The sequence below is a fragment of the Schistocerca nitens genome, chromosome 12 (genome assembly GCF_023898315.1).
Source record: "Schistocerca nitens isolate TAMUIC-IGC-003100 chromosome 12, iqSchNite1.1, whole genome shotgun sequence".
Taxonomy (NCBI): domain Eukaryota; kingdom Metazoa; phylum Arthropoda; class Insecta; order Orthoptera; family Acrididae; genus Schistocerca; species Schistocerca nitens.
The window spans coordinates 24,104,755-24,131,315 of NC_064625.1; the positions used below are offsets into that span (position 1 = coordinate 24,104,755).

The 26,561-nt window shown below is 42.4% G+C and overlaps 1 protein-coding gene across 1 annotated transcript in view; it reads left to right on the forward strand.

Annotated features, from left to right (window-relative positions):
- Positions 1 to 26,561, forward strand: part of LOC126215273 (uncharacterized) — a 96,664-nt gene that overhangs the window by 13,775 nt on the left and 56,328 nt on the right. The window contains exons 5-6 of the mRNA XM_049941960.1: positions 7,914 to 8,058; positions 16,073 to 16,231. Coding sequence (XP_049797917.1) covers positions 7,914 to 8,058; positions 16,073 to 16,231 — 304 coding nt within the window. The remainder of the gene's footprint in view (positions 1 to 7,913; positions 8,059 to 16,072; positions 16,232 to 26,561) is intronic.

Below are 26,561 nucleotides of genomic sequence, written 5' to 3' on the forward strand. Positions count from 1 at the left end.
ACACACAACTGTCTGCTGATAGCGAAATGTCAAAGGCCTTAGGACAAAGATTTTGCAATACTTAGTCATAACAAACTGCTTTTGCTGAGTGTGAAGTCACAACTGTTTACATTTTTCACTGGTCGTGTTAAAATATTGCGTGTGAGTCAGTGCAATGATGTTCTGAAGTCGTGGAATGTTTAACCTTCATTCAAAACATATTCGAAGACGAACTTCTTACAAAAATTTTGGTCCCAAAAGATCAGCCATTTGTGCAATTATTTAGAATTTTGCTTGCATATTCGTGTCTAATATAACTTACAGGGAAATACGTGCTAAAAAAGACCCAGCTTGAAGATTAGTTTTCCGTACTTATTTTAGTTATTTCGGAGATTACAAATTATACACTAATGAGGGCCAAAAGTATAACTACCCTTCAAAAAAGTGAGAGTTGAGTTCTTGAGCAATTTCACATGTAATGGACTTTTCTATGGAAAAGTGGAAGTGATTGATGAAGCCCCTGTTCAGCCAGGTAACCTACAAAATATTCAATGCACAGCAGAGAAATTTACAATCGTGCTTGTGCTGCTGCAATTTAGGATCCTACCCAACCACACACTGACAAAAAGAACAGCAAATAATTGATGACCAGTATTATATGTGAAAGCTTAGCTTTTCTTTATTAGAAATATCGTCTAGTAGTATTTCACAAAGCAAGAACACAAATTATCGTACCATATTTTCTGGAATTCGAAGTTCGCTACTTTCACCCATGTTATAATGTATTTTCACCTGGATAGAAATGCAGTTCCACCCATAAGGTGTATTTCTAACTGTGAAATCCGTGATAAATTCAGGAATGTTTTTTTTCTCATCCGCGTTTACATTCCTGTTGTTAGATCTATTTATTAGCTGCAGTTGCGATTTTGGCACAGTCTACCTTTAAGTAATAGCTGAATAATGAATTGATGCATTGCCCCTATGAAAGGCTCCTACTCACAAACTAATTTGTCAGCTGGCCTACTGATTTCGTGGCAGCCTACACACGCCTCAACTGCCCTGTTGTGATTTGTTCATCTAAAGTTCATTGTGTTTATCTTGTAAGAGATCCCACTTTGCTTTACACAAACAAAATCGGTGTTTTGCCTTGACTGTTTTAGAGTTAATAATGCCATAAAAAGCTGAGAGAAAGTAATGGGGCAAGAAGTGCTAACACAAGGAAAGAAATTCACCCACGTTCTGGTACTTACACAGCTGGGATCAGCTGATTTTCATAATTATCTGAGAATGGATGAATCGTGTATTTCGGAGCTGCGGATCAGAATAAACCATTCTTTACAAAAAGGAATACAGTCGTAAGGCTGTAAGCTGCAAAGAGGCTGTTAGCTAAATTAAAATTTCTAACAACTGGCAGGAGCTAAGTGGAGCTCAAATTTGGTACCGTTGTATCCCCACAATCATCAATTAAAATAATGCCTGAACCCTGCAACATGATTTATAGTTCACTGGTAACACAAATTAAACAAAACAAAAGACGTTTGTGTAAATGTTAGTTTATACATGTATGTAGCATAAAAGATGACCTGTAAGTGTAAGTGTATTTAAAAACTGGAAAATCCAGGTTGGAGTGTAACATCATTATGAAAAGGAAAGTTGCTACTCACCATATAGCAGAGATGTTGAGTCGCAGATAGGCACAACAAAAAGATTGTCACAAATAAGCTTTCGGCCAATGAGGCCTCTGTCAAAAATGGACAACGCACACGTGTCCACTCGTGTGCAGACGCAACTCACACACCAGAGACTGCAGTCTCTGGCAGATGACGCCACACTGCAAGCAGCAGCAGCAGTGCACGATGGGAGTGGAAACTGGGTGGGGGTAAGGGGAGGCTGAGGTGGAGAGGGGGAGGGATAGTAGGGTGTGTTGCTGGGAGCATGTAGGGACAAGGTGGAGAGGGTAGCTGGGAGGTAGATAGAGGGCAGGGGAGTGTTTGGGGGAGGAGTGGAGTGGAAAAGGAGAGAAGTAAAGAGACTGAGACTTGGTGTGTTGGCAGAATGTGTAGTTCTGGAACGGGCACAGGGAAGATATCGGATGGATGAGGACAATGGCTAATGAAGGTTGAGGCCAGGAAGGTTATGAGAGCATAGGATATATTGCAGGGAGAGTTCCCACTTGGGCAAAGCAGAAAAGCTGGTGTTGTTGGGAAGGATCCAAATGGCACAGGCTGTGAAGCAGTCATTGAAATGAAGGACATGGTGTTAGGTAGTGTTCTCAGCAACAGGGTGGTCCACTTATTTCTCGGCCACAGTTTGGCGGTGGCCATATATGCGGACAGTCAGCTTGTCGGTTGTCGTGCCTGTATAGAATGCAGCACAGTGATTGCAACTTGGCTTGTAGATCTCATGACTGGTTTCACAGGTAGGCCCTGCCTTTGATCGCATAAGTGATTCTGACCGGAATGGAGTAGGTGGTGCTGGGAGGATGTATGGGACAGGTCTTGCATCTGGGTCTATTACAGAGACAAGAGTCACGAGGTAATGGGTTGGCAGCAGGGGTTGTGTAGGGATGGACAAGTATGTTCTGTAGGTTCGGTGGACGGCTGAATACCACTGTGGGAGGGGCGGGAAGGATAGTGGGCAGGTCATTTCTCATTTGAGGGCACAGGATCTAGTCAAAACCCTGGCAGGGAATGTAATTCAGTTGCTCCAGTCCTGGGTGGTAATGAGTTACAATGGGCTCTTTGGTCAGATGGTGATACTTTTGGAAGTGGTGGGGGACTGGAAAGATAAGGTATGGGAGATTTGTTTTTGTACAGGGTTGGGAGCATAATTACGCTCTGTGAAGGTTTCAGGGAGACCCTCGATATATTTTGAGGGGCCGCACATCACTGCAGATTTGGTGGCTAGTGTGTATGGAAGGGACTTCTCGGTATGGAACGGGTGCCGACTGTCGAAGTGGAGGTTTTGCTTGTGGTTAGTATGTTTCGTATGGACAGTGGTACTAAAGTACTTCTTTGAGGTGGAGGTAAACACCCAGGAAGGTGGTGGCTAGTTAGGTTGAGTAGGACCAGGTGAAGCAAATGGGGGAGAAGCTGTCAAGGTTCTGGCGGAATGTGGGTGTCCCGACCCTCGATCCAGATTGCAAAGTTGTCATCAATGAATGAATGTGAACCAGGTGAGGGGTTTGGGATTCTGGGTTTTTTGGAAGGATTCCTCTAGATGGCCCATGAATAGGTTGGCATAGAATGGTGACATGCCGGTGCCTGTAGCCATACCCCAGATTTGTCTGTAGGTAATGCCTTCAAAGGAGAAGTAATTGTGGGTTGTTAGTGTAAATGGAGGTGGCATTACTAGTGATGAATAGGGCGCCATGTGGTAAAGGGACAGGAACTGTGGAGAGTAAGTGGAGGAAATGGTTGGTATCTTTTAGATAGGAGGGTAGGTTAGGGGTAATAGAAGTAGATTCTCTGTGGGGGCACAGTAACCAGCCACAATGGGGTGTCCTGTGTGGGTGGATTTATGGACTTCAGGAAGCACCTAGAAGATAGGAGTGCAGGGAGTGGTAGGGGTGAGAAGAAGACTTCAGGGAGAATTTCTGGGATGGGCCTAAGGATTTGAGGAGTGACTAGAGATCCTGCTGGATTTCTGGAATGGGGTCACTGTGGCAAGATTTGTAGGTGGATGTATCTGATAGCTGGAGTCCTTCCACCAGGTAATCTTTGAGATTCAAAACACCAGTGGAGCCTTTGACCGCAGATGGGATTATAAGATCAGGATCATTTTTAGATGGTGGACTGTGGTTCTTTCTGCAGATGTAAGGCTAGTTTGCATGTTAAGGGATTTGTTGAATGATGGTGAGGTTAAGAAAAGTGTGGAAAGTTAACAGGATGATTTGGGGGCAGTGGGGGTGGATCACGGTTGTCAGGTTCATTTCAAATTCGAACAAGGAAGACTTCACATAGTGGTGGCACACATCACCTAAGAAATGAAGTATTTAGCAGCAATCAGAGCTATGAAAAAAATTCCACACTTTACTCTTCGTAGCAGAAGGCTTTCACTTAAAACAGTGAAGCAAGTACCATTTATTTTATTTACATCTACATACATACTCCGCAATCCACCATACGGTGTGTGGCAGAGGGTACCTCGTACCACAACTAGCATCTTCTCTCCCTGTTCCACTCCCAAACAGAACGAGGGGAAAAATGACTGCCTATATGCCTCCCTACAAGCCCTAATTTCTTATCTTATCTTTGTGGTCTTTCCGCAGAATATAAGTTGGTGGCAGTAAAATTAAGGTCCATTGAAAGTCTGTAGGGGTTGGCACAACAATGCTACACGTGGCAGAATTTGTTGGGTGGAGTGGTGGGAACTCAGCTGTTCGGCTTTTCTATCTGCTCAACATCCCAACAAAGATTGTTTGTCAGTTAGTCATTCAGAACACCTAAACATATAAAATGTGTTGGTTAGTTGTGTGGGTAGGGACCTTAAGAGGGTACTGTCCATGTGTCAACCCCATTCATACAATGTGTCCCGTAAGTAGAGTCCACGCCGGATACGTTGGCCGATGCACTGGGTGGGTTCGTTTGTTTGGAAGGGGATACAGACATTATATACCCTCTTTCAGCTGGTCGGCATTGCGCTGCGATGATGGAATCGAGGCACACTACCTGCGGTCTTTCTCAAATGATTTTACAGAAAACTATTCAGTAAAAAAATATCATTTTTGTGGTACCTACAGCTTTGTGTGTCAGCATCGTGTTGACATGACCAATATTTAGTTAATGATCATAGTTATTGTGATCTTTGAATTTAAGGAAGACAATTTATAAAATTCGAAAATGCAATGAAAAATAGGGGTTGCAATAACTTTGAATTTGGTGCATATACCTTTATATAAAAGGCAATGTCCTGACTGACTCATCGGTGCCCAGCCCGAACTGCTAAGGACAGACACTTGAAATTTGGGGAAGGTTAGAAGGGATTTTTTGAAATTTCATCTCAAAGTGTACAACTAAAAGTTGAATAGCTTTTCAGAAAAAGGTAGTGCTTGCATTTATAAATCATGACAATTACTTCAGAGTAATAAAGATGCCAAAATAGAACAGTTGTGACAGCCAAAACAGTTAAGATACCTTTCTACAATAATTCATAATTTATAAAATGCATTAACTTCTTAATTACAGATTGGATATCGCTGCTGACATTCTTCCTGGTTTGTTTCCTTAAGTCAAACAGTAATAACGATTATATTTCTTGGTACAATTTTTATAAGTCACACAATGGAAAAACCAATATGGAGGAAAGAAAGTACAAGGAAAGGATAGATTGCTACTCACCATAGATGTTGTCACTGTTAGGTATGACAGAAAGACTGCTATACATTTGAGCTCTGGGTCAACAGGCCTTCATTTAAAGTAGAAAACTCAGTGGCAAGTGACAGTGGTCATGTATGAGAGCAGTGCTTAGGTCAATCTATGTTCGTGCACTTTCTACTGTGCCTGTTCGCAACTCGGCATCTTCTCTACATGGTGCGTAGCAGTCTATCCTTTTCATAATATTGTCATCAGTTTGTATAAGTGAGAGTTTTGGCATGTGTATAGGCACTGACCATACTTCTGAATATAAACTATATTTCATGACAACTTTGCGATAATTCATCATAAGTGAGCTCCAAGTACAATTATTTAAACAAATTTAGTCAGTGAATGACATAGTGACATGTGCTTATTAACCTTCTGGAAGTTCTTGATCACTGTAGACGTAATTCAGAAATTCCTGAGTGATGTTGACATTGTTTTTTTGCTCTAAATTCAACTATTTCAGAACAAACTTTCCTGCTAAACATTTCGTTTCCCAAAAAATCTGCCAAAAATTGCTTGGCATAAGCCAAAGGATCTGCTGACATCGTAAGCAACCTCTCTGATGGTTTCAGAACCATTCTTTTTGGTACTTGTACACTGTAGTCAGTAATTGATCTGCTAGCCCTATCTTCAATGTATTCTTGATCCCCTTTGAAAAGTTTTTTTTTTACCAATTATAAACTCTTCTTTTTCATAATGGATTCACAAAAAACCACAGTCAACATTTCAAATGTGGTGCAGCACTTTTTCCTTTTCAATTTAATAGAGATTATTTGATCCATATTTTTGGAAAGGCGAAATTCACTGCTCATTTGAAAACATGTACAACCTTTTAGAGCTTTAACAGCTGAAAAATGTGGGAAATGGATAGCAACAAGATAAAATATTGAAAACTTGGCGTATAAATCCTGCAAAATTCATTCCAGAGTGGTAGTGTATGGTTCAGTTGGCAAGGAATTGGAGTTTTTCATTGAGACAGCCTATTGTTACTTTACAATGGTGACTATGTGGAAAACTAACTGCAACTGTGGTTGACTGCTGATAATTAAACAATTTTGTGATCTCATTTGTCCTCCTGTCCTACTGGAGGTTAAGAAAAAAGCCCTTGTATGAGCTATATGTATGCCCTGATTGTGCACTCAGAGGATTGTTTTAAATGGAGATATATAATAAATCTGCCAAATACAGTACAGGGTGTTTCAAAAGAAAGTTTATATTTGATGAGTGAAAATAAAATAGAGGTTATAGGCTATTGACAAAATCTTTATCATTGAAATATACAGTTTAGGAATTTGTGTCTTAAAAAGGTAATGTAAATGCAATCCAGCATGCCTACAGTTCTCATATAAACAATGATCGAAATTTTGCATGACGACTCAGTATGTAGATACTGGAATGGCTGCCACTTAACTATGGATATTTTCTTTCAGTTGCTCCAGAGAAGTCGGATTATTGACATACACTTTAGAGCTAAAGTCTGGAGTGTGTGGGTGCCAATTTCTCACTTTCTGAAAATCAATTTGTCAGGGAAAATTTGACGAACTCGCAGTATAGGTGCGTTGGACACGTGTTCTGTGGCTCTGTCCTGCTGAAACGACATTCTTTGATTGTAACCAGGAAAGTTTTGCGATTCAGGCACAAAAAAAAATTATCGTCACATCGCATTCCAAATTAACTGTAAAATCACGACTGCTCTTGACCTCGAATAAGTATGTCAGTGTTTCCTTGAGCTGGCATTGCAGCCCGTAGATTAACTTTTGGCAAATGGAGGGGTTTATTGTGCTTCTGTTTAGAATTTTTTGCACTCCAGTAATGGCAATTTTGGTTATTGACACGACCGTTCAGGTGAAAATGACCCTCGTCAGAAACAAAGATATTATTAAATGAAGGGCACTGTCACATCATTAATAGACTGCACACCGCGTCTGGAATCCTGAGGCTTTAATTCTTGCATCAAATGTGTTTTGTAAGGGTGCAGTTTGTCTTTTTGCAGAATTCAGGGCAGCAACTATACATGCATATTTAAAGAACTTTCACACCTACGAATGAAGAGATTAGAATCTTCACGAGTAGACCAATTTTCATTCTCCAGAGTCTTCCATTATTTATGACTGTGGTCGCCTGGATTTTGGTTTAGCCAGTGTTGAACCCGTCAATGTTTTGATCCATTTCTGGATAAGGGGAACATTTGAAGTATCATTTAGTTTATCCAATCCATAATCACTGCAAAATTTCCCCCACACTACAAACATCGAATGACTGTTTTTGTAAACTTCTTGCACAAAGACTGCGCAGTCTGTGCCTGAGAAGTGCTCCACATCGACTGAATTCTTAAAGGCCAAGCAAGTGATGACTGTACCCCTCATTCTTCAGATTTGTTGCATGTGTTGAGTGGTCTTCAGATATAAACTTTCTTTTGAGACACCCTGTATTATTTCTCAAGAATGCTTTACATAAATTGTGATGGATGTGTGTGTTTACATGTGGTGACACAATGTAGTTTGTACGGAAAATTTGTGTCGCTCAGTGGTACTGGCGTGTGACAGTTGTTTCTGCTTTTGCCTGGTGCAGGTGCCCGTGGTTCTCCCCGAGCTCGCTGCTGTCGCTGAGCAAGTGTGCCCACCTGGAGGTCCTCCGCATCACACATTGCCCCGGCATTCACTACTCGCTGCGGACGACCAGCCTGGCCTGCATGTCTGGCTTCGAGAAACTGAAGGTTCGTGTAGCCTCACTGTGTGTCTAGTTGAAATTAGTGTCCCGTCTACACTGAGGTGACAAAAATCACGGGATGCCTCTGTATGTTGTCAGACCATCTGCCTGGTGTAGTGAATCAACTAGATGTAGCATGGGCTCAACACACACACACACACACACACACACACACACACACACACACACACACACACACACACACACACACACACACAAGCAGACATATTTAAAGACAGAGTTTGGGCAGAGATGTCAGTCGAGGCGGAAGTGAAGAGGCAAAGATGATGTTGAATGACAGGTGAGGTATGAGTGGCGGCAACTTCAAATTAACGGAGATTGAGGCCTACTCCTAATGATCCAACTCCCCAAGACACCATTCAAATTGAACCCTGCCTGGAACAGTTCCGTCCTCCGTCGCAGCGGGACCCACCTCCTCTTCCTCAAAATCACCCTCTCCAAACCTTCCAGGAATTTCTGACTTCCACCCTTGCATCTCAATCCTTCTTAAAACACCTTAATCCTACTCCCAACATCACCACTGCTGAAGCCCAGGCTATCCGTGATCTGAAGGCTGACCGATCCATCGTCATTCTTCCGGCGGACAAGGGTTCCACGACCGTGGTACTTGATCGTTGGGAGTATGTGGCTGAGGGACAGCGTCAGCTTTCAGACAACACCACATACAAAGTTTGCCAAGGTAACCCCATTCCCGATGTCCGGGCGGAGCTTCAAGGAATCCTCAGAACCTTAGGCCCCCTGCAAAACCTTTCACCTAACTCCATCAACCTCCTGACCCCACCGACACCCCGCACCCCTACCTTCTTCCTAAAATCCACAAACCCAATCATCCCGGCCGCCCCATTGTAGCTGGTTACCAAGCCCCCACAGAACGTATCTCTGCCTACGTAGATCAACACTTTCAACCCATTACATGCAGTCTTCCATCCTTCATCAAAGACACCAACCACTTTCTCGAACGCCTGGAATCCTTACCCAATCTGTTACCCCCCGGAAACCATCCTTGTAACCATTGATGCCACTTCCTTATACACAAATATTCCGCACGTCCAGGGCCTCGCTGCGATGGAGCATTTCCTTTCACGACGATCACCTGCCACCCTACCTAAAACCTCTTTCCTCATCACCTTAGCCAGCTTCATCCTGACCCACAACTTCTTCACTTTTGAAGGCCAGACATACCAACAATTAAAGGGAACAGCCATGGGTACTAGGATGGCCCCCTCGTACGCCAACCTATTCATGGGTCGCATAGAGGAAGCCTTCTTGGTTACCCAGGCCCGCCAACCCAAAGTTTGGTACAGATTTATTGATGACATCTTCATGATCTGGACTCACAGTGAAGAAGAACTCCAGAATTTCCTCTCCAACCTCAACTCCTTTGGTTCCATCAGATTCACCTGGTCCTACTCCAAATCCCATGCAACTTTCCTTTATGTTGACCTCCACCTGTCCAATGGCCAGCTTCACACGTCCATCCACATCAAACCTACTAACAAGCAACAGTACCTCCATTATGACAGCTGCCACCCATTCCACATCAAACGGTCCCTTCCCTACAGCCTAGGTCTTCGTGGCAAACGAATCTGCTCCAGTCCGGAATCCCTGAACCATTACACCAACAACCTGACAACAGCTTTCGCATCTCGCAGCTACCCTCCCGACCTGGTACAGAAGCAAATAACCAGAGCCACTTCCTCATCCCCTCGAACCCAGAATCCCCCACAGAAGAACCACAAAAGTGCCCCACTTGTGACAGGATACTTTCCGGGACTGGACCAGACTCTGAATGTGGCTCTCCAGCAGGGATACGACTTCCTCAAATCCTGCCCTGAAATGAGATCCATCCTTCATGAAATCCTCCCCACTCCACCAAGAGTGACTTTCCGCCGTCCACCTAACCTTCGTAACCTGTTAATTCATTCCTATGAAATCCCCAAACCACCTTCCCTACCCTCTGGCTCCTATCCTTGTAACCGCCCCCAGTGTAAAACCTGTCCCATGCACCCTCCCACCACCACCTACTCCAGTCCTGTAACCCGGAAGGTGTAGACGATCAATGGCAGAGCCACACGTGAAAGCACCCACGTGATTTACCAACTGACCTGCCTACACTGTGATGCATTCTATGTGGGAATGACCAGCAACAAACTGTCTATTCGCATGAATGAACACAGGCAGACAGTGTTTGTTGGTAATGAGGATCACCCTGTGGGTAAACATGCCTTGGTGCACAGCCAGCGCATTTTGGCAAGGTGTTACACCGTCCGGGTAATCTGGATACTTCCCACCAACACCAACCTATCCGAACTCCGGAGATGGGAACTTGCTCTTCAATATATCCTCTCTTCCCGTTACCCACCAGGCCTCAATCTCCGCTAATTTCAAGTTGCCGCCACTCATACCTCACCTGTCATTCAAAATCATCGTTGCCTCTGCACTTCTGCCTCGACTGACATCTCTGCCCAAACTCTTTGTCTTTAAACATGTCTGCTTGTGACATGTCTGCTTGTGACATGTCTGCTTGTGACATGTCTGCTTGTGACATGTCTGCTTGTGACATGTCTGCTTGTGACATGTCTGCTTGTGACATGTCTGCTTGTGACATGTCTGCTTGTGACATGTCTGCTTGTGACATGTCTGCTTGTGACATGCCTGCTTGTGACATGCCTGCTTGTGACATGCCTGCTTGTGACATGCCTGCTTGTGACATGCCTGCTTGTGACATGCCTGCTTGTGACATGCCTGCTTGTGACATGCCTGCTTGTGACATGCCTGCTTGTGACATGCCTGCTTGTGACATGCCTGCTTGTGACATGCCTGCTTGTGACATGCCTGCTTGTGACATGCCTGCTTGTGACATGCCTGCTTGTGACATGCCTGCTTGTGACATGCCTGCTTGTGACATGCCTGCTTGTGACATGCCTGCTTGTGACATGCCTGCTTGTGACATGCCTGCTTGTGACATGCCTGCTTGTGACATGCCTGCTTGTGACATGCCTGCTTGTGACATGCCTGCTTGTGACATGCCTGCTTGTGACATGCCTGCTTGTGACATGCCTGCTTGTGACATGCCTGATTGTGACATGCCTGATTGTGACATGCCTGATTGTGACATGCCTGATTGTGACATGCCTGATTGTGACATGCCTGATTGTGACATGCACACACAAGCAGACATATGTGTGGATGGATATGTGTGTGTGTGCGAGTGTATACCCGTCCGTTTATCCCCCTAAGGTAAGTCTTTCCGCTCCGGGGATTGGAATGACTCCTTACCCTCTCCCTTAAAACCCACATCCTTTCGTCCTTCCCTCTCCTTCCCTCTTTCCTGATGAGGCAACAGTTTGTTGCGAAAGCTTGAATTTTGTGTGTATGTTTGTTTGTTTGTGTGTCTATTGACGTGCCAGCGCTTTCGTTTGGTAAGTCACATCATCTTTGTTTTTAGATATATTTTTCCCACGTGGAATGTTTCCCTCTATTATATAAACAAAGATGATGTGACTTGCAAAACGAAAGCGCTGGCAGGTCGATAGACACACAAACATACACACAAAATTCAAGCTTTCGCAACAAACTGTTGCCTCATCAGGAAAGAGGGAAGGAGAGGGAAAGACGAAAGGATGTGGGTTTTAAGGGAGAGGGTAAGGAGTCATTCCAATCCCGGGAGCGGAAAGACTTACCTTAGGGGGAAAAAAGGACGGGTATACACTCGCACACACACACATATCCATCCACACATATACAGACACAAGCAGACATTTGTAAAGGCAAAGAGTTTGGCAGAGATGTCAGTCGAGGCGGAAGTGAAGAGGCAAAGATGATGTTGAATGACAGGTGAGGTATGAGTGGCGGCAACTTGAAATTAGCGGTGATTGAGGCCTGGTGAGTAACGGGAAGAGAGGATATATTGAAGAGCAAGTTCCCATCTCCGGAGTTCGGATAGGTTGGTGTTGGTGGGAAGTATCCAGATAACCCGGATGGTGTAACACTGTGCTAAGATGTGCTGGCTGTGCATCAAGGCATGTTTAGCCACAGGGTGATCCTCATTACCAACAAACACTGTCTGCCTGTGACCATTCATGCGAATGGACAGTTTGTTGCTGGTCATTCCCACATAGAATGCATCACTGTGTAGGCAGGTCAGTTGGTAAATCACGTGGGTGCTTTCACACGTGGCTCTGCCTTTGATCGTGTACACCTTCTGGGTTACAGGACTGGAGTAAGTGGTGGTGGGAGGGTGCATGGGACAGGTTTTACACCGGGGGCGGTTACAAGGATAGGAGCCAGAGGGTAGGGAAGGTGGTTTGGGGATTCTTTAAGTGTCTCATTTCCTAATCTAATTCCCTCAGCATCACCCAATATAATTAGACTACTTTCCATTATCCTCATTTTGCTTTTGTTGATGTTCATCTTATATGCTCCTTTCAAGACAGTGTCCATTCCGTTCAACTGCTCTTCCAAGTCCTTTGCCGTCTCTGACAGAATTACAATGTCATCGGCGAACGTCAGTTTGTTCTCCATGGATTTCAATCCCTACTCCAAATTTTTCTTTTGTTTCGTATACTGCTTGCTCAATGTACAGATTGAATAACATCAGGGATAGGCTACAACCCTGTCTCACTCCCTTCCCAACCACTGCTTCCCTTTCCTGCCCCTCGACTCTTGTAACTGCCATCTGGTTTTTGTACAAATTGTAAATAGTCCTTTGCTCCCTGTATTTTACCCCTGTCACCTTCAGAATTTGAAAGAGAGTATGCCAGTCAACATTGTCAAAAGCTTTTTCCAAGTCAAGTGCTAGAAATGTGGGTTTGCCTTTCCTTAATTGATTTCCTAAGATAAGTCGTAGGGTCAGTGTTGCCTCACATGTTTCACCATTTCTACGGAATCCAAACTGATTTTCCCCGAGGTCGGCTTCTACCAGTTTTCCATTCTTCTGTAAAGAATTCATGTTATCGCTTATACTTTACAAAATACAGAACTTTGAAACTGAATTAATCATATGGAGTAGCTCTCTATTAATCTTTCACTTCCAGAAGACTTGGGCCGACATTCACTTTTTTCTGGTGGTGCTACTGACCTTAGCTTAGTGTTCAGAGTATCTTCATTGAACGTATCAATAAATTTAAATCATTTCACACTCAACTATGTATACCATTTCTGCAATTTGTAATGCTGTTTATGTGCTTTTGTTTATGTAGACACAATGAACACCAGTCGACTGCTAGCTGAAGTCGACTAAGTTGACTATGCCTAGAAATCTGCCAGTACAAGCTGCAGCGGCTCCTGTCAGCTGACATTGTTTACTTAAAATGAACAACTTGTTCTTGTTGTACTTCTTACTTTTTCTTTTTAACCCTTTCTTCCCACATTATGAATTGAGCTATGGAGAAATGAAAATTCAGTATTTTCTGTGTTAATACAATGCACCAAACACAAAGTTCTTGATAGTTTTGATCAAATAGTTATTTTTATGCCATGTTTTTCAGGAACAATATGCCTCGACATTCAAATGAATTTTAAAAATTCCTATGTCAGTCTGGTTTGTCTGCCGAAAAAATGCAATTGCAGTACATAAGTTTTTGAAGTTTTAGGCTCTAATCAATATAAAAAGCAAAAAAGTAGGTCAGTATTTTTTAATCGTGACAATTACTACTCTACTAGCCCCTAGTGTTTGTGGGAGTCAAACATTTGTATCAAGTTAAATTATTATATCTAAAAACAAAGATGTGACTTACCAAACGAAAGCGCTGGCAGGTCGATAGACACACAAACAAACACAAACATACACACAAAATTCTAGTTTTCGCAACCAACGGTTGCTTCGTCAGGAAAGAGGGAAGGAGAGGGAAAGACGAAAGGATGTGGGTTTTAAGGGAGAGGGTAAGGAGTCATTCCAATCCCAGGAGCGGAAAGGCTTAACTTAGGGGGGGAAAAAAGGACGGGTATACACTCGTGCGCACACACACACACACACATATCCATCCACACATGTACAGACACAAGCAGGTATATTATTAATTTGAGAAATTATTTTATTGATAGTTACCATTGTCAGAGTGATAATATAAGCACAATCTTCACCATAGTACCAAAGAAATAAGAAATCACAGATAAAATAAAAAGTAAATGAACATAAATTTTATTTTGGCAACTAGTTTCAGCGTTGTTACAATGTCATCTTCATGCCCATACACTTGTTGACGTCACCTGCGCAACGTTCATATCTCACCACTGCCTTCTAGTATCAGCCGCACGCAGTTGACGTCAACAAGTGTATGGGCCTGAAGGTAACAGTGTTACAATGTTGAAACTAGTTGCCAAATAAAATCAACACCTTAAATACAGCTGGAGGAATTTCTTCATTTTTAATACAAATTTATACCAGCTGGCATCCCACTGTCCTCCATTTAAACTATGGATTTATGAAGACTTTAGTAGATGTGTTGCATCTTCCCAGTGTTCTGCCAATAAAACAGTCTTTGGTTTGCCTTCCCCACTCCATTTTCGGTGTGTTCTTTCCAATTTAAATTTTCGTTATTGTAGTTCCTAGAAATTTAGTTGAATTTATGGCCTTGACTGATTTCTGTATCCAGAATTTAACGGATTCCTTTTAGCACTGATATGGATGATATCACACTTTTCATTATTTAGTGTCAGTTACCAATTTTTGCATTGTACAGATAACTTTTCAAAATCAATTTGCAGTTGTTTTGATCTTACAATGTTAACAGACTATAAACGACAGCATCGTCTGCAAAGGCTGAGTGACAGGCACAGTGGTTAGCACACTGGACTCGCATTCAGGAGGATGACAGTTTAAACCCATGTCCCGCCATTCTGATTTAGGTTTTTCAGTGATATCCCTAAATCCCTTTGGGCAAATGCTGTGATGGTTCCTTTGAAAGGGCACAGCCACTTTCTTCCCCATCTTTTCCTAATTTGATGGGACCGAAACTGTTTGGGCCTCTCGGCCACATCGACCAACCAATCTGCAAACAACCTAAGACAGCTGCTCGGATTGCCTCCTAAATCATTTATATGGATAAGGAACATTCATTACTATGTAGAAAAGTAGGTAAAAGATGCAAGTTCGTTTTTTTTACCTATTAAATTTTTTGGTAGTAAAATTGTTACTTTCTGACATTCCCTCATATAAATCAAAACTTGTCACGTAAACATAATAGTCCTAAAGAAAAGCAACTGGAATGGTGTTTCATTAATTAACCCAGTTAGTCCATACTTCTATGTACTACTGTTCATTTAAAAGTGTTTCTCCTCAGGTCACCCCTGCAGTGTTACGTGGCTTTATGCTTAATTACAGACTTACTATTTTATCAGTTGATTTGTTTGCACCACGTAACGCCCACTGTTTACGTCCTTAGTTGCTGAGCGGTGTATCACTTTTCGTTCTGATGCTGCAACTCTTCCTTTCCTATATCTTTACTACTTTTTATCTATATAAATGATAAAAGATTTGTTTTGCTGTTTAACAACTTTTTAATAATTGTGGAAATATTACAGGCATCAGGTCCCACCTAATGTGTCACCCACCTATACGTTTTACACGAACCTTTCAAGACTCGATCGATCTGTTTACAAAGAGAAAGGAGAATATCTCTTCCTTTGACGTTGTCCAACAACGACCTAGGAAGCTCGACGCCCTCGCGGCCCGGGCTCTTCCATGGCTCGCGGTAGTTTGCAGCATTCGTTTTATTCCTTGCCCACTTGCCGCTATGTCGAACTTTCGTGGTGATCGTTGGGCAACGTCTTCCACGTTATCTGCAACATAAATAAACTTTCTTCCCACAGTATTTCTGAAAACCCAAAAACAAACTTAAAGAACATAATAATAATAATAATAATAACTATTCTTACAATTATTCGTATAAGTCTCGGTTGATTTAATGAGGGGTGGGACAGGCCTAAGACTCGTGATACCACACCCCGTATTTCAATTTTAGTGTGGGAAGTGCTCGACGAGTGAACATGTGCCGCAGGTGCTGGACCTGCGCCGCACGCAGGTGGGGGACCAGGAGCTGATGTTCTTCAGCCAGCTGGAGCAGCTCGAGGAGCTGCTGCTGGAGCAGCGGCCCCCGGTAGTGCTGTACAGCTCGGACGCCTCGGACTCGTCGGATGACACCGACACCACGAGAAAAGTGAGTCTCCGGGAGTGCCCTCGCTTGTTATTCCGGTGCAGTGAGTTAACCTTAAGTAGTCAGACTGCCAGAGGTGTTGTGGGGAGTGAGAGGAGTGACTGAGCCTCTGTGGGGTGAGGAGCCGCCACACAGGAGGGAGGAGGGGAAGGGGTGGGAGTGGGAGTGGGGGATCAAAACAACTGGTTTTCGGTTACATAGATTTTTTTCATGCCAGTTGTAATAATTGTAGAAATTGAATAAAGATGGAAAAATTTTGACTCAGTTTCAAGGTGTGTGTAAATTCAAAATATTAAATTAAGCTTCGAGCAGGTGTGCCTGTGTCTAAAGTGACGGTCACAAATAACATTGTTTTGGCCGGCCAGTGTGGCCGAACGGTTCTCCGTGCTAGAGTCTCGAACCGCGTGACTGCTACGGTCACAGGTTCGAATCCTGCCTCGGGCACGGCTGTGTGTGATGTCCTTAGGTTAGCTAGGTTTAAGTCGTTCTATGTTCTAGGGGCTGATGACCTCAGATGTTAAGTCCCATAGTACTCAGAGCCAACATTGTTTTGTACCATTCCATTGTTTTACAATTGTAAGACTGTACTTCCTCCATCATTAGTGCTTCCAATAACACAGTAATAAGTTATTGGCATATGTCCAAACTGAGCGAGGTGGAGCAGTGGTTAGCACACTGGACTCTCATTCGGGAGGATGACAGTTCAAACCAATATCTGGCCATCCTGCTTTAGGTTTTCTACGATTTCCCTAAATCGCTTCAGGCAAATGCTGGGACAGTTCATTTGACAAGGGCAGAGCTGGCTTTCTTCCCCATCCTTCCCTAACTCGATGGGACAGACTATCTCACTGTTTGGTCCCCTCGCAAAAATTGACTGACCAACTGTATGTCCAAGTGAGCGGCTGTAATATAAAATAAACAGCAAGCTAGGTGAGAACTTTAAGATCTGTGCATGGAAATGACATATTCTGAGCTAGTAGCACAATCCCACAATGAGGCAGTTATCGAAGAGAGAATTAGTAATGAAGTAATCAGTTGGCAGGGATGTGCTGCAACTGTGATGTTCAATGCTTCGAGCGTGTTATTACTATGGGGTGACACTTGGGTGCGACAACAGAGTGAGACAGTGAAAGACTTTTACTATCGTTTAATTAAACAGTGATTTGGCCCATATAATGTTAGTTCATTTTATTGTTTCATTACACTAAGATTAAAGTGTAATTTTGTCTGTACATGTTTATCTTCGTAACATAAAGATATTTTTGACATGTGTACAACATGCACTATGTGCTCACTTGTCTTACGAAAAAGCCACACCTGCTCAATGGTTAATAAGCAAATGAAAGAAAACTTAGTCTGCCCACTATTTGCTACTTTTCTTGAAAAGTGATAAGTTGCTGAATACTATAAAGTTGCCAGCATTAGTGTATTGACTCTATTTCATTTGAATCTCTGCTCAAAAATCATTTTATAATCAGGGATCACCAGACTGTTTGACTGCTGCTAAAGGGTGGCAACTGAGAGGGAAGAAATGTTTTTTGTTAATTTTTTCATTTTCAGTGGCTAAAAGCAGATACAGGCATTTTACGTACATATGGGCAGTGGTTCATGTACTTTCTATTTTTATTGTATACTATGAATGAATTTTTGTTAAGTTTTTAATTTATTGCTGTTACCGTAATTTCCTTCCTTATTTATTATTACGAGGGTTGAATGAAAAGTAATGCCTCTACCTTTGTTAATTGGGTTTGGATGGAAACATTGTAATAAATCAAATATAGAAATCCTTACAATGTGATCTTTAATTGCCAATGTTCGCTTTTCCACATAATCACCAGCCAGTTTGATAAATTTCTGCCAACGATGAAAAAGTTTTCTGAAGGCATCACAGAAGTAGTTGGCACTCTGTTTCCACAACCACAGTCTCACCGTTCTCTCAACATCATCAGAAGCATAGTGATGTCCCCGCAGATCGTCTTTCATTGTCGGGAACAGATGGAAGTCAGAGGGTGCTAAATCTGGACTGTATTGAGGATGCCGTAAGGTGGTGAGATTGTCTATGAAATTCTCCTGTGGTGGCATCTGGGAGTGCACAGATCTTCAGATAGCAAAGGAAAGCAATAATGTGACCCACACATGCTTGTGAAATGCCAATTGTGCTTGGAATTTGTCTCTGAATGATACGGAGATCGTCCTGAATCGGTCAACATTTTGCTTGTGAAACTCGGTGGTTGCTGTCACAGGATGTCCAACTCTGTCATGCAGGTCAAATGTTCCTTCAACATCTTTAAACATACTCACCCAACTACACACAGTACTCACATCAACACAATCACCATAAAATGCTTTCATTTTCTGATGAATCTCCTTTGGGGTGACATCTTCTGCTGTCAAGAATTCAATGACTGCACGTTGCTTAAATTGCATTGCCCGACCGTCTGTGCAGAGTTCCATACTTTACACTGTAACAACAACCTGTTCAATGCCAAGGCTTCCCGCCAACTGGAGCTGTAGAGAAGAGGCTACAGATCAAGCCAGTACCTACCGCATACCGATGCTGCCAACTGTTGAAGAGTTACGAAAGTGGAGGCATTACTTTTCAGTCAACCCTCGTACATAGAAATGACAGATCTTAAATCATTTAAAGCAAATGAAGCATTGTATTTCGTTATTACATCACTTTGTAAAAATATTTCGAGACTAGGGTTGGTCCATTCTGCAGTACACTGGATGTCTGGTGAAGACAGTGAGAAACTATCGTATAGACCAGGTGGGGGCAAGTCGTGCACACTGCACATGCACAGATGTACCTTAAGCCACGACACACAGCAACAGAGACATTATTGTCTCAGCTGTGCTGCACTGCGTCTTAAGACATGTTTGTTGCTCATTCCTATCAAGTGTTGTTAAAATAACGGATCGCTTTCCTAATTTTCTGTAATAATGCAATATTTCAAACCAGCTACTATGGCTGATTGATATTTCGATTTTTTGTTTGGTGATTAGCAAAAAATAAACACATGCTATAACGGAGGCCGAACAAGTATTGAAAAATATTGTTTGTTCAAAACTAAAATACCAGAATCTGTTTTAACTGGTCAATTTTCCCATCCATAGGGAAGGGATGAGCCACACGTCTCCCATACTGCAGATACCTTAACCAGTGCTGAACACTTCAGCGAAACAGGCACACACAGAGGTACAAATCATTTAAATGTTGTTCGTAATTGAAACTGAAATTTAATTGGGTAGTGACACATCTAATAGAGGTTGTAACTGCAAGAAGTACATACACTTACCAACATCTACATCTGTACTCTGCAGTCCACCATATGGTGCATGATGAAGGGTACCTTGTACCACTACTAATCATTTCCTTTCCTGTTCCACTCACAAATAGATCATGGGCAGAGCTATTGTCTGTATGCCTTCCTATGAGCCCTAATCTCCGTAATCTTATATTCATGGTCCTTACGTGAAATGTCCTCCCCCCATGAACCATGTACCTTGCCGTTGGTGGGGAGGCTTGCGTGCCTCAGCGATACAGATAGCCATACCGTAGGTGCAACCACAACGGAGGGGTATCTGTTGAGAGGACAAACGTGTGGTTCCTGAAGAGGGGCAGAAGCCTTTTCAGTAGTTGTAAGGGCAACAGTCTGGATGATGGACTAATCTGGCCTTGTAACAATAACCAAAACGGCCTTGCTGTGCTGGTGCTGCGAACGGCTGAAAGCAAGGGGAAACTACAGCCGTAATTTTTCCCCAACGGCATGCAGCTTTACTGTATGATTAAATGATGAAGGCGTCCTCTTGGGTAAAATATTCTGGAGGTAAAATAGTCCCCCATTCGGATCTCTGGGCGGCGACTACTCAAGAGGATGTCATTATCAGGAGAAAGAAAACTGGCGTTCTACGGATCGGAGCTTGGAATGTCCAATCACTTAATTGGCCAGGTAGGTTAGATAATTTAAAAAGGGAAATGGATAGGTTAAAGTTAGATATAGTGGGAATTAGTGAAGTTCGGTGGCAGGAGGAACAAGACTTTTGGTCAGGTGATTACAGGGTTATAAATACAAAATCAAATAGGGGTAATGCAGGAGTAGGTTTAATAATGAATAAAAAGATAGGAGTGCGGGTAAGCTACTACAAACAGCATAGTGAACACATTATTGTGGCCAAGATAGATAAGAAGCCCACACCTACTGCAGTAGTACAAGTTTATATGCCGACTAGCTCTGCAGATGACGAAGAAATTGAAGAAATGTATTATGAAATAAAAGAAATTATTCAGATAGTGAAGGGTGACGAAAATTTAGTAGTCATGGGTGACTGGAATTCCGTAGTAGGAAAGGGGAGAGAAGGAAACGTAGTAGGTGAATATGGATTGGGGCTAAGAAATGAAAGAGGAAGCCGCCTGGTAGAATTTTGCACAGAGCACAACTTAATCATAGCTAAACTTGGTTTATGAATCATGAAAGAAGGTTGTATACATGGAAGAACCCTGGAGATACTAAAAGGTATCAGATAGATTATATAATGGTAAGACAGAGATTTAGGAACAAGGTTTTAAATTGTAAGACTTTTCCAGGGGCAGATGTGGACTCTGACCACAATCTATTGGTTAAAACTGAAGAAACTGCAAAAAGGTGGGAACTTAAGGAGATGGGACCTGGATAAACTGAAAGAACCAGAGGTTGTACAGAGTTTCAGGGAGAGCATAAGGGAACAATTGACAGGAATGGGGGAAAGAAATACAGTAGAAGAAGAATGGGTAGCTCTGAGGGATGAAATACTGAAGGCAGCAGAGAATCAAATAGGTAAAAAGACGAGGGCTAGTAGAAATCATTGGGTAACAGAAGAAATATTGAATTTAATTGACGAAAGGAGAAAATATAAAAATGCAGTAAATGAAGCAGACAAAAAGGAATACAAAGGTCTCAAAAATGATATCAACAGGAAGTGCAAAATGGCTAAGCAGGCATGGCTAGAGGACAAATGTAAGGCTGTAGAGGCTTATCTCACTACGGGTAAGATAGATGCTGTCTACAGGAAAATTAAAGAGACCTTAGGAGAAAAGAGAATCACTTGTATGAATATCAAAAGCTTTGATAGAAACCCAGTTCTAAGCAAAGAAGGGAAAGCAGAAAGGTGGAAGGAGTATATAGAGGGTCTATACAAGGGCGATGTACTTGAGGACAATATTATGGAAATGGAAGAGGATGTAGATGAAGATGAAATCGGAGATAAGATACTGCGTGAAGAGTTTGACAGAGCACTGAAAGACCTGAGTCGAAACAAGGCCACGGGAGCAGACAACATTCAATTAGAGCTACTGATAGCCTTGAGGAAGCCAGGCCTAACAATACTCTCCCATTTAGTGAGCAAGATGTATGCGACAGGCGAAATACCCTCAGACTTCAAGAAGAATATATTAATTCCAATCCCAAAGAAAGCAGGTGTTGACAGATGTGAAAATTACCAATCAGTCAGTTTAATAAGCCACAGCTGCAAAATACTAACATGAATTCTTTACAGACGAATGGAAAACTAGTAGAAGCCAACCTCGGGGAAGATCAGTTTGGATTCCGTAGAAATGTTGGAACACGTGAGGCAATACTGACCTTACAACTTATCTTAAAAGAAAGATTAAGGAAAGGCAAAGCTGCATTTCTAGCATTCGTAGACTTAGAGAAAGCTTTTGATGATGTTGACTGGAATACTCTCTTTCAAATTCTAAAGGTGGCAGGGGTAAAATACAGGGAGCGAAAGGCTATTTACAATTTGTACAGAAACCAGATGGCAGTTATAAAAGTCGAGGGGCATGAAAGGGAAGCAGTGGTTGGGAAGGGAGTGAGACAGGGTTGTAGCCTCTCTCCGATGTTATTCGATCTGTATATTGAGCAAGCAGTGAAGGAAACAATAGAAAAATTTGGAGTAGGTATTAAAATCCATGGAGAAGAAATAAAAACTTTGAGGTTCGCCGATGACATTGTAATTCTATCAGAGACAGCAAAGGACTTGGAAGAGCAGTTCAACGGAATGGACAGTGTCTTGAAAGGAGGATATAAGATCAACATCAACAAAAGCAAAACGAGGATAATGGAATGTAGTCGAATTAAGTCAGGTGATGATGAGGGAATTAGATTAGGAAATGAGACACTTAACGTAGTAAAGCAGTTTTGCTATTTGGGGAGCAAAGTAACTGATGATGGTCGAAGTAGAGAGGATATAAAATGTAGACTGGCAATGGCAAGAAAAGCGTTTCTGAAGAAGAGAAATTTTACATCGAGTATAGATTTGTCAGGAAGTCGTTTCTGAAAGTATTTGTATGGAGTGTAGCCATGTATGGAAGTGAAACATGGACAATAAATAGTTTGGACAAGAAGAGAATAGAAGCTTTCGAAATGTGGTGCTACAGAAGAATGCTGAAGATTAGATGGGTAGATCATGTAATTAATGAGGAAGTATTGAATAGGGTTGGGGAGAAGAGAAGTTTGTGGTACAACTTGACCAGAAGTAGGGATCTGTTGGTAGGACATGTTCTGAGGCATCAAGGGATCACCAATTTAGTATTGGAGGGCAGCGTGGAGGGTAAAAATCGTAGAGGGAGACCAAGAGACGAATACACTAAGCAAATTCAGAAGGATGTAGGTTGCAGTAGGTATTGGGAGATGAAGAAGCTTGCACAGGATAGAGTAGCATTGAGAGCTGCATCAAACCAGTCTCAGGACTGAAGTCCACCACAACAACAACAACAACAACAACAACAACAACAATGTGAAATGTATGTTGGCAACAGTAGAATTGTTCTACAGTCACCCTCAAGTTAACGTTATTTAAATGTTCTCTATAGTTTCAAGTGTCGATGCATTATAGTGTGGGTGGCGCGCGCACTAATGCCCAGTAACTGATGAATCTCGTCCATGGTGATTCTGCAGTTGTTGAAAACTAAAGCATTCATTTCCGCAACCATTTCTGGTGGGATTACACGATGAGCCTGTCCAGGACGAGCAGTCTTCCAGTGACTCACGCCCCCTTGAGTAATTGTTTACACCATTCCAAAACACTTGAATGACTCAGACTGTGCTCACCGTGCACAGCTTTCATCCGTCGATACATTTCACGGCCTCAGACCACCTCCACCCGCCAAAAATTGAATCGCTCCTCGTCGTTCCTGCTTACTCGCCTGCACGTTCAGTAGTGGACGATAACTTGTGAGACCACCTTCTCTTTGGCACAAAGCCACCTTGGCGCTATGCAGTATCGAATGGCGCACACTCATCAATGTCTCTACCGATAGACGGCACCACCGTACCCACAGTTTCGTGGTGCCACACTACGTGTAAGGCAAAGGTAGGCGCACTGACCAGGTTTAATTCGAATGAACCTAATATATAGGTGGGAATCACCGGTAGACGGCACAGTGCAGACCGTGACGCGTGCACACCTCCTTCAGTTGGCCTCCGGTGGCCGGCCTGCACCGGTATATCTACAGTTGATTTAAGTACACGTGCGCGGTGACACTACTCGGTGCACTCACACACGTGCACTAGTCGCAGGATACAGCACAGCTCTCCCTCGTGTGAAGAGGGTGCCCAGACGATGGGAGACGCAGGCAGCCTGACGGGACACACATCCGTCGGACACGGAGTGGCGGCAGCTGGTGCCGACAGTGAGTGCGGGACGACGTGCCGGGCTGGGACCGGAGTGCGGAGCAGGAATGTGCACGCACGGCCACGCCCGAGGGTGGTGGACCGGCGTGGTGCCCGATGACAGCGCTGGGGCGGAGGGTGCTGTCAGCAGGCAGGTTCCGGTGCAGAGGAGACGGGGCTGGACCCACCGGCGACAGTGGCTGAGACGATACGGGATGACAGTGAGGGGCGGGAGAGGGGGGACGGGGACAGGTAAGGGGGATGAGCAGCTGAGAGGGATCATTTAGCTAACGTAAAGCATAAATGAAACATGTACCCTGGAAAAGAGACAGTTATCGTGTTTCAAATTCGTTTAACCCTTCATTACACAATTTTTTTAGGAGTTAAAATATTTGTTTATATTTAAATTTGTTCAAGGTTGTCAGGAAAATGTTGAAAATAATAAGACGTTTTTAATTCTGAAAAAAAAAATATTTTTATTCAGTTTGCATTTATGCAAAACTGTGGGAAACTTATCATATACACTCATAAGTGACACTTTGCACATATGCAGAACCGTGTGAAGTTGTTCACATAAAAAGGTTATTATTTTGTTTTCATGTCAAATTAACGTTAAACTACTAACAATCACCGCTGAAAGAGAGCAATGTCAGCCTGACTTACAATGCTACTCACAGCAACACACATTGTCACGTCATACACTCAGTAGCGCATTCTAGTGGCAGAACCTTATCTGTTGCTGTCATAATACAACATAGCACATCAGCAAAGCAGTTTCAAGCGTTAAACTTCAAGAACAACAGTGAAAAGAGAGTTGAAACTTTGCTTTGCACATCTGCAAAGCAACGCAGTGAAGCGTTAAACAGGGTAAATTAGTAACAGCAATGGCATTCGAAATTTAGTTTTGTACCGTTACATGACAAATGTCTCTGAAATCGGTGGAGTGTACTTCTAGGCTAAGCTCCAAACTTTTTAGTAATTCCAAAGCAGCAAAAAATATGGCATTGCGCAGAACAAAATCAAGAGCAATTGTGAAATAAATGTTTGCACACAGCAGTGTCAAATAAACGAGTCTTTCAAAGGTCGCTTATTTTGGTATAGCTACCGATGGTAGTAATCACAAAACTGATAAAATATTTTAGTTAATTCTTTTTTTAAGCTTAAGAGAAGTGTTCTGATTTGCCCTGGTTTGTGCTTTCCAAATTACATCCACTTTGTCATTTTAAGAAAAATGTCCCAGTTTGTCAGACAGAAATTATGGCAATCCTAGTGACTATCAACACCATAATTTTGTGTTTTGAGAGAGCTGTCAATTATGTAGTTTTATACTGTACTGATGATGGTGAGGCTACAAGGGACCATCCTTGTGGGCATATCCATCGGGAGTGGAGGAGGGGTCGAGGGTTCTGAGCCTACTGTGCTCCTAACAAAACAGTCTTCCCATGCCAAACATTTCTAAACTTCCTTTTTCTTCACTTCTTCCCTGATGTTTATGCATCAAATAAAACTGCTGAAGAGTGAACTGGAAGTGTTTAGCTGCCACTGACTAATAAATCCGCCCAATCTGTGGCTTTCGTACTTTCACCTTTTCGACCATGTACAACTCGCACATTAGTCCTTTTTCCTGTAGTCAGCCCGTCAAGTGCAGAAGTTGACCTCCCACCATAAACTATATCTCAGAAGGTGAGGGGCTTTGAGAGATGAGAAAAACTGTCCAGTGAAAACTGAAACTGGTACTTTAGTTCTTAATAACCAATATTTTTCCATATTTGTTTGGGCACAGTTATAACAGTTTTTTTTATTTTTTACTAATAACCAAGTAAAAAACAGAAATATCAATTAGTCATAACAGCAGTGCTAAAAATTTTCATTTTTACTCCTCTTTTAAAAAAAGATTAATTTTTATTCATAAATTTTGTAGAAATTTGAAATTTTGTAGAAATTTGAAATTTTGCAGAAATTTGAAATTTTGCATTGTTATAGAAAATGGGGAAAGCGATTAGTGTTATTTTAAAAACAATGTAGCAGAAACTGGCAACAAACACATGGCCTAAAAAGATGCCACAATGATCCCAGATTACAACATGGCTTTTAAGCAGAGTAAAAAAATCAGGATCGATGGGAACACTGATTTTTTTGTGGTAATCAACCACTTTTCATTTCAAGAAAAGAAACTAATGGTGGATGGACTGTTTCCTTTTATTTGCATGTTTACTTTAATATTCCAATTCTATGTATCTCAAAACTGAGCAAGTCAAAATTTTTCAGTCTTTGATTTGTATGTTTATTACAGGAAATAATAGCAAAATTGGTTATTTCAGAAACTGGTTATTTTCCGTGGTTTTTACCTTCAGGCTAAACTGGCATGGAAAAAAACTGATAAGTTGCAAATATGCACAACAAAGTCAGAAAGTGAGCTTTCAGTGAACTAGGACTTTGTCAGAAATACACGCACGCGCACGCACACGCACGCACGCACACACGCACAGTCTCAAGCTACTGGCTTTGACCGAAAGCTCACTTTCTGATTGTCTTCCTGTTATGCATATCTGCGACGCAGCATCTCCACTATTTGGTGAGTGGCAACTATCCTTCTCATAATATTGTTACATACTGTCCTGAATTTTCCAAATGGTTTTATCAGCAGTAACTGCCATCCATAGGGGCAACCCAAACTGCTT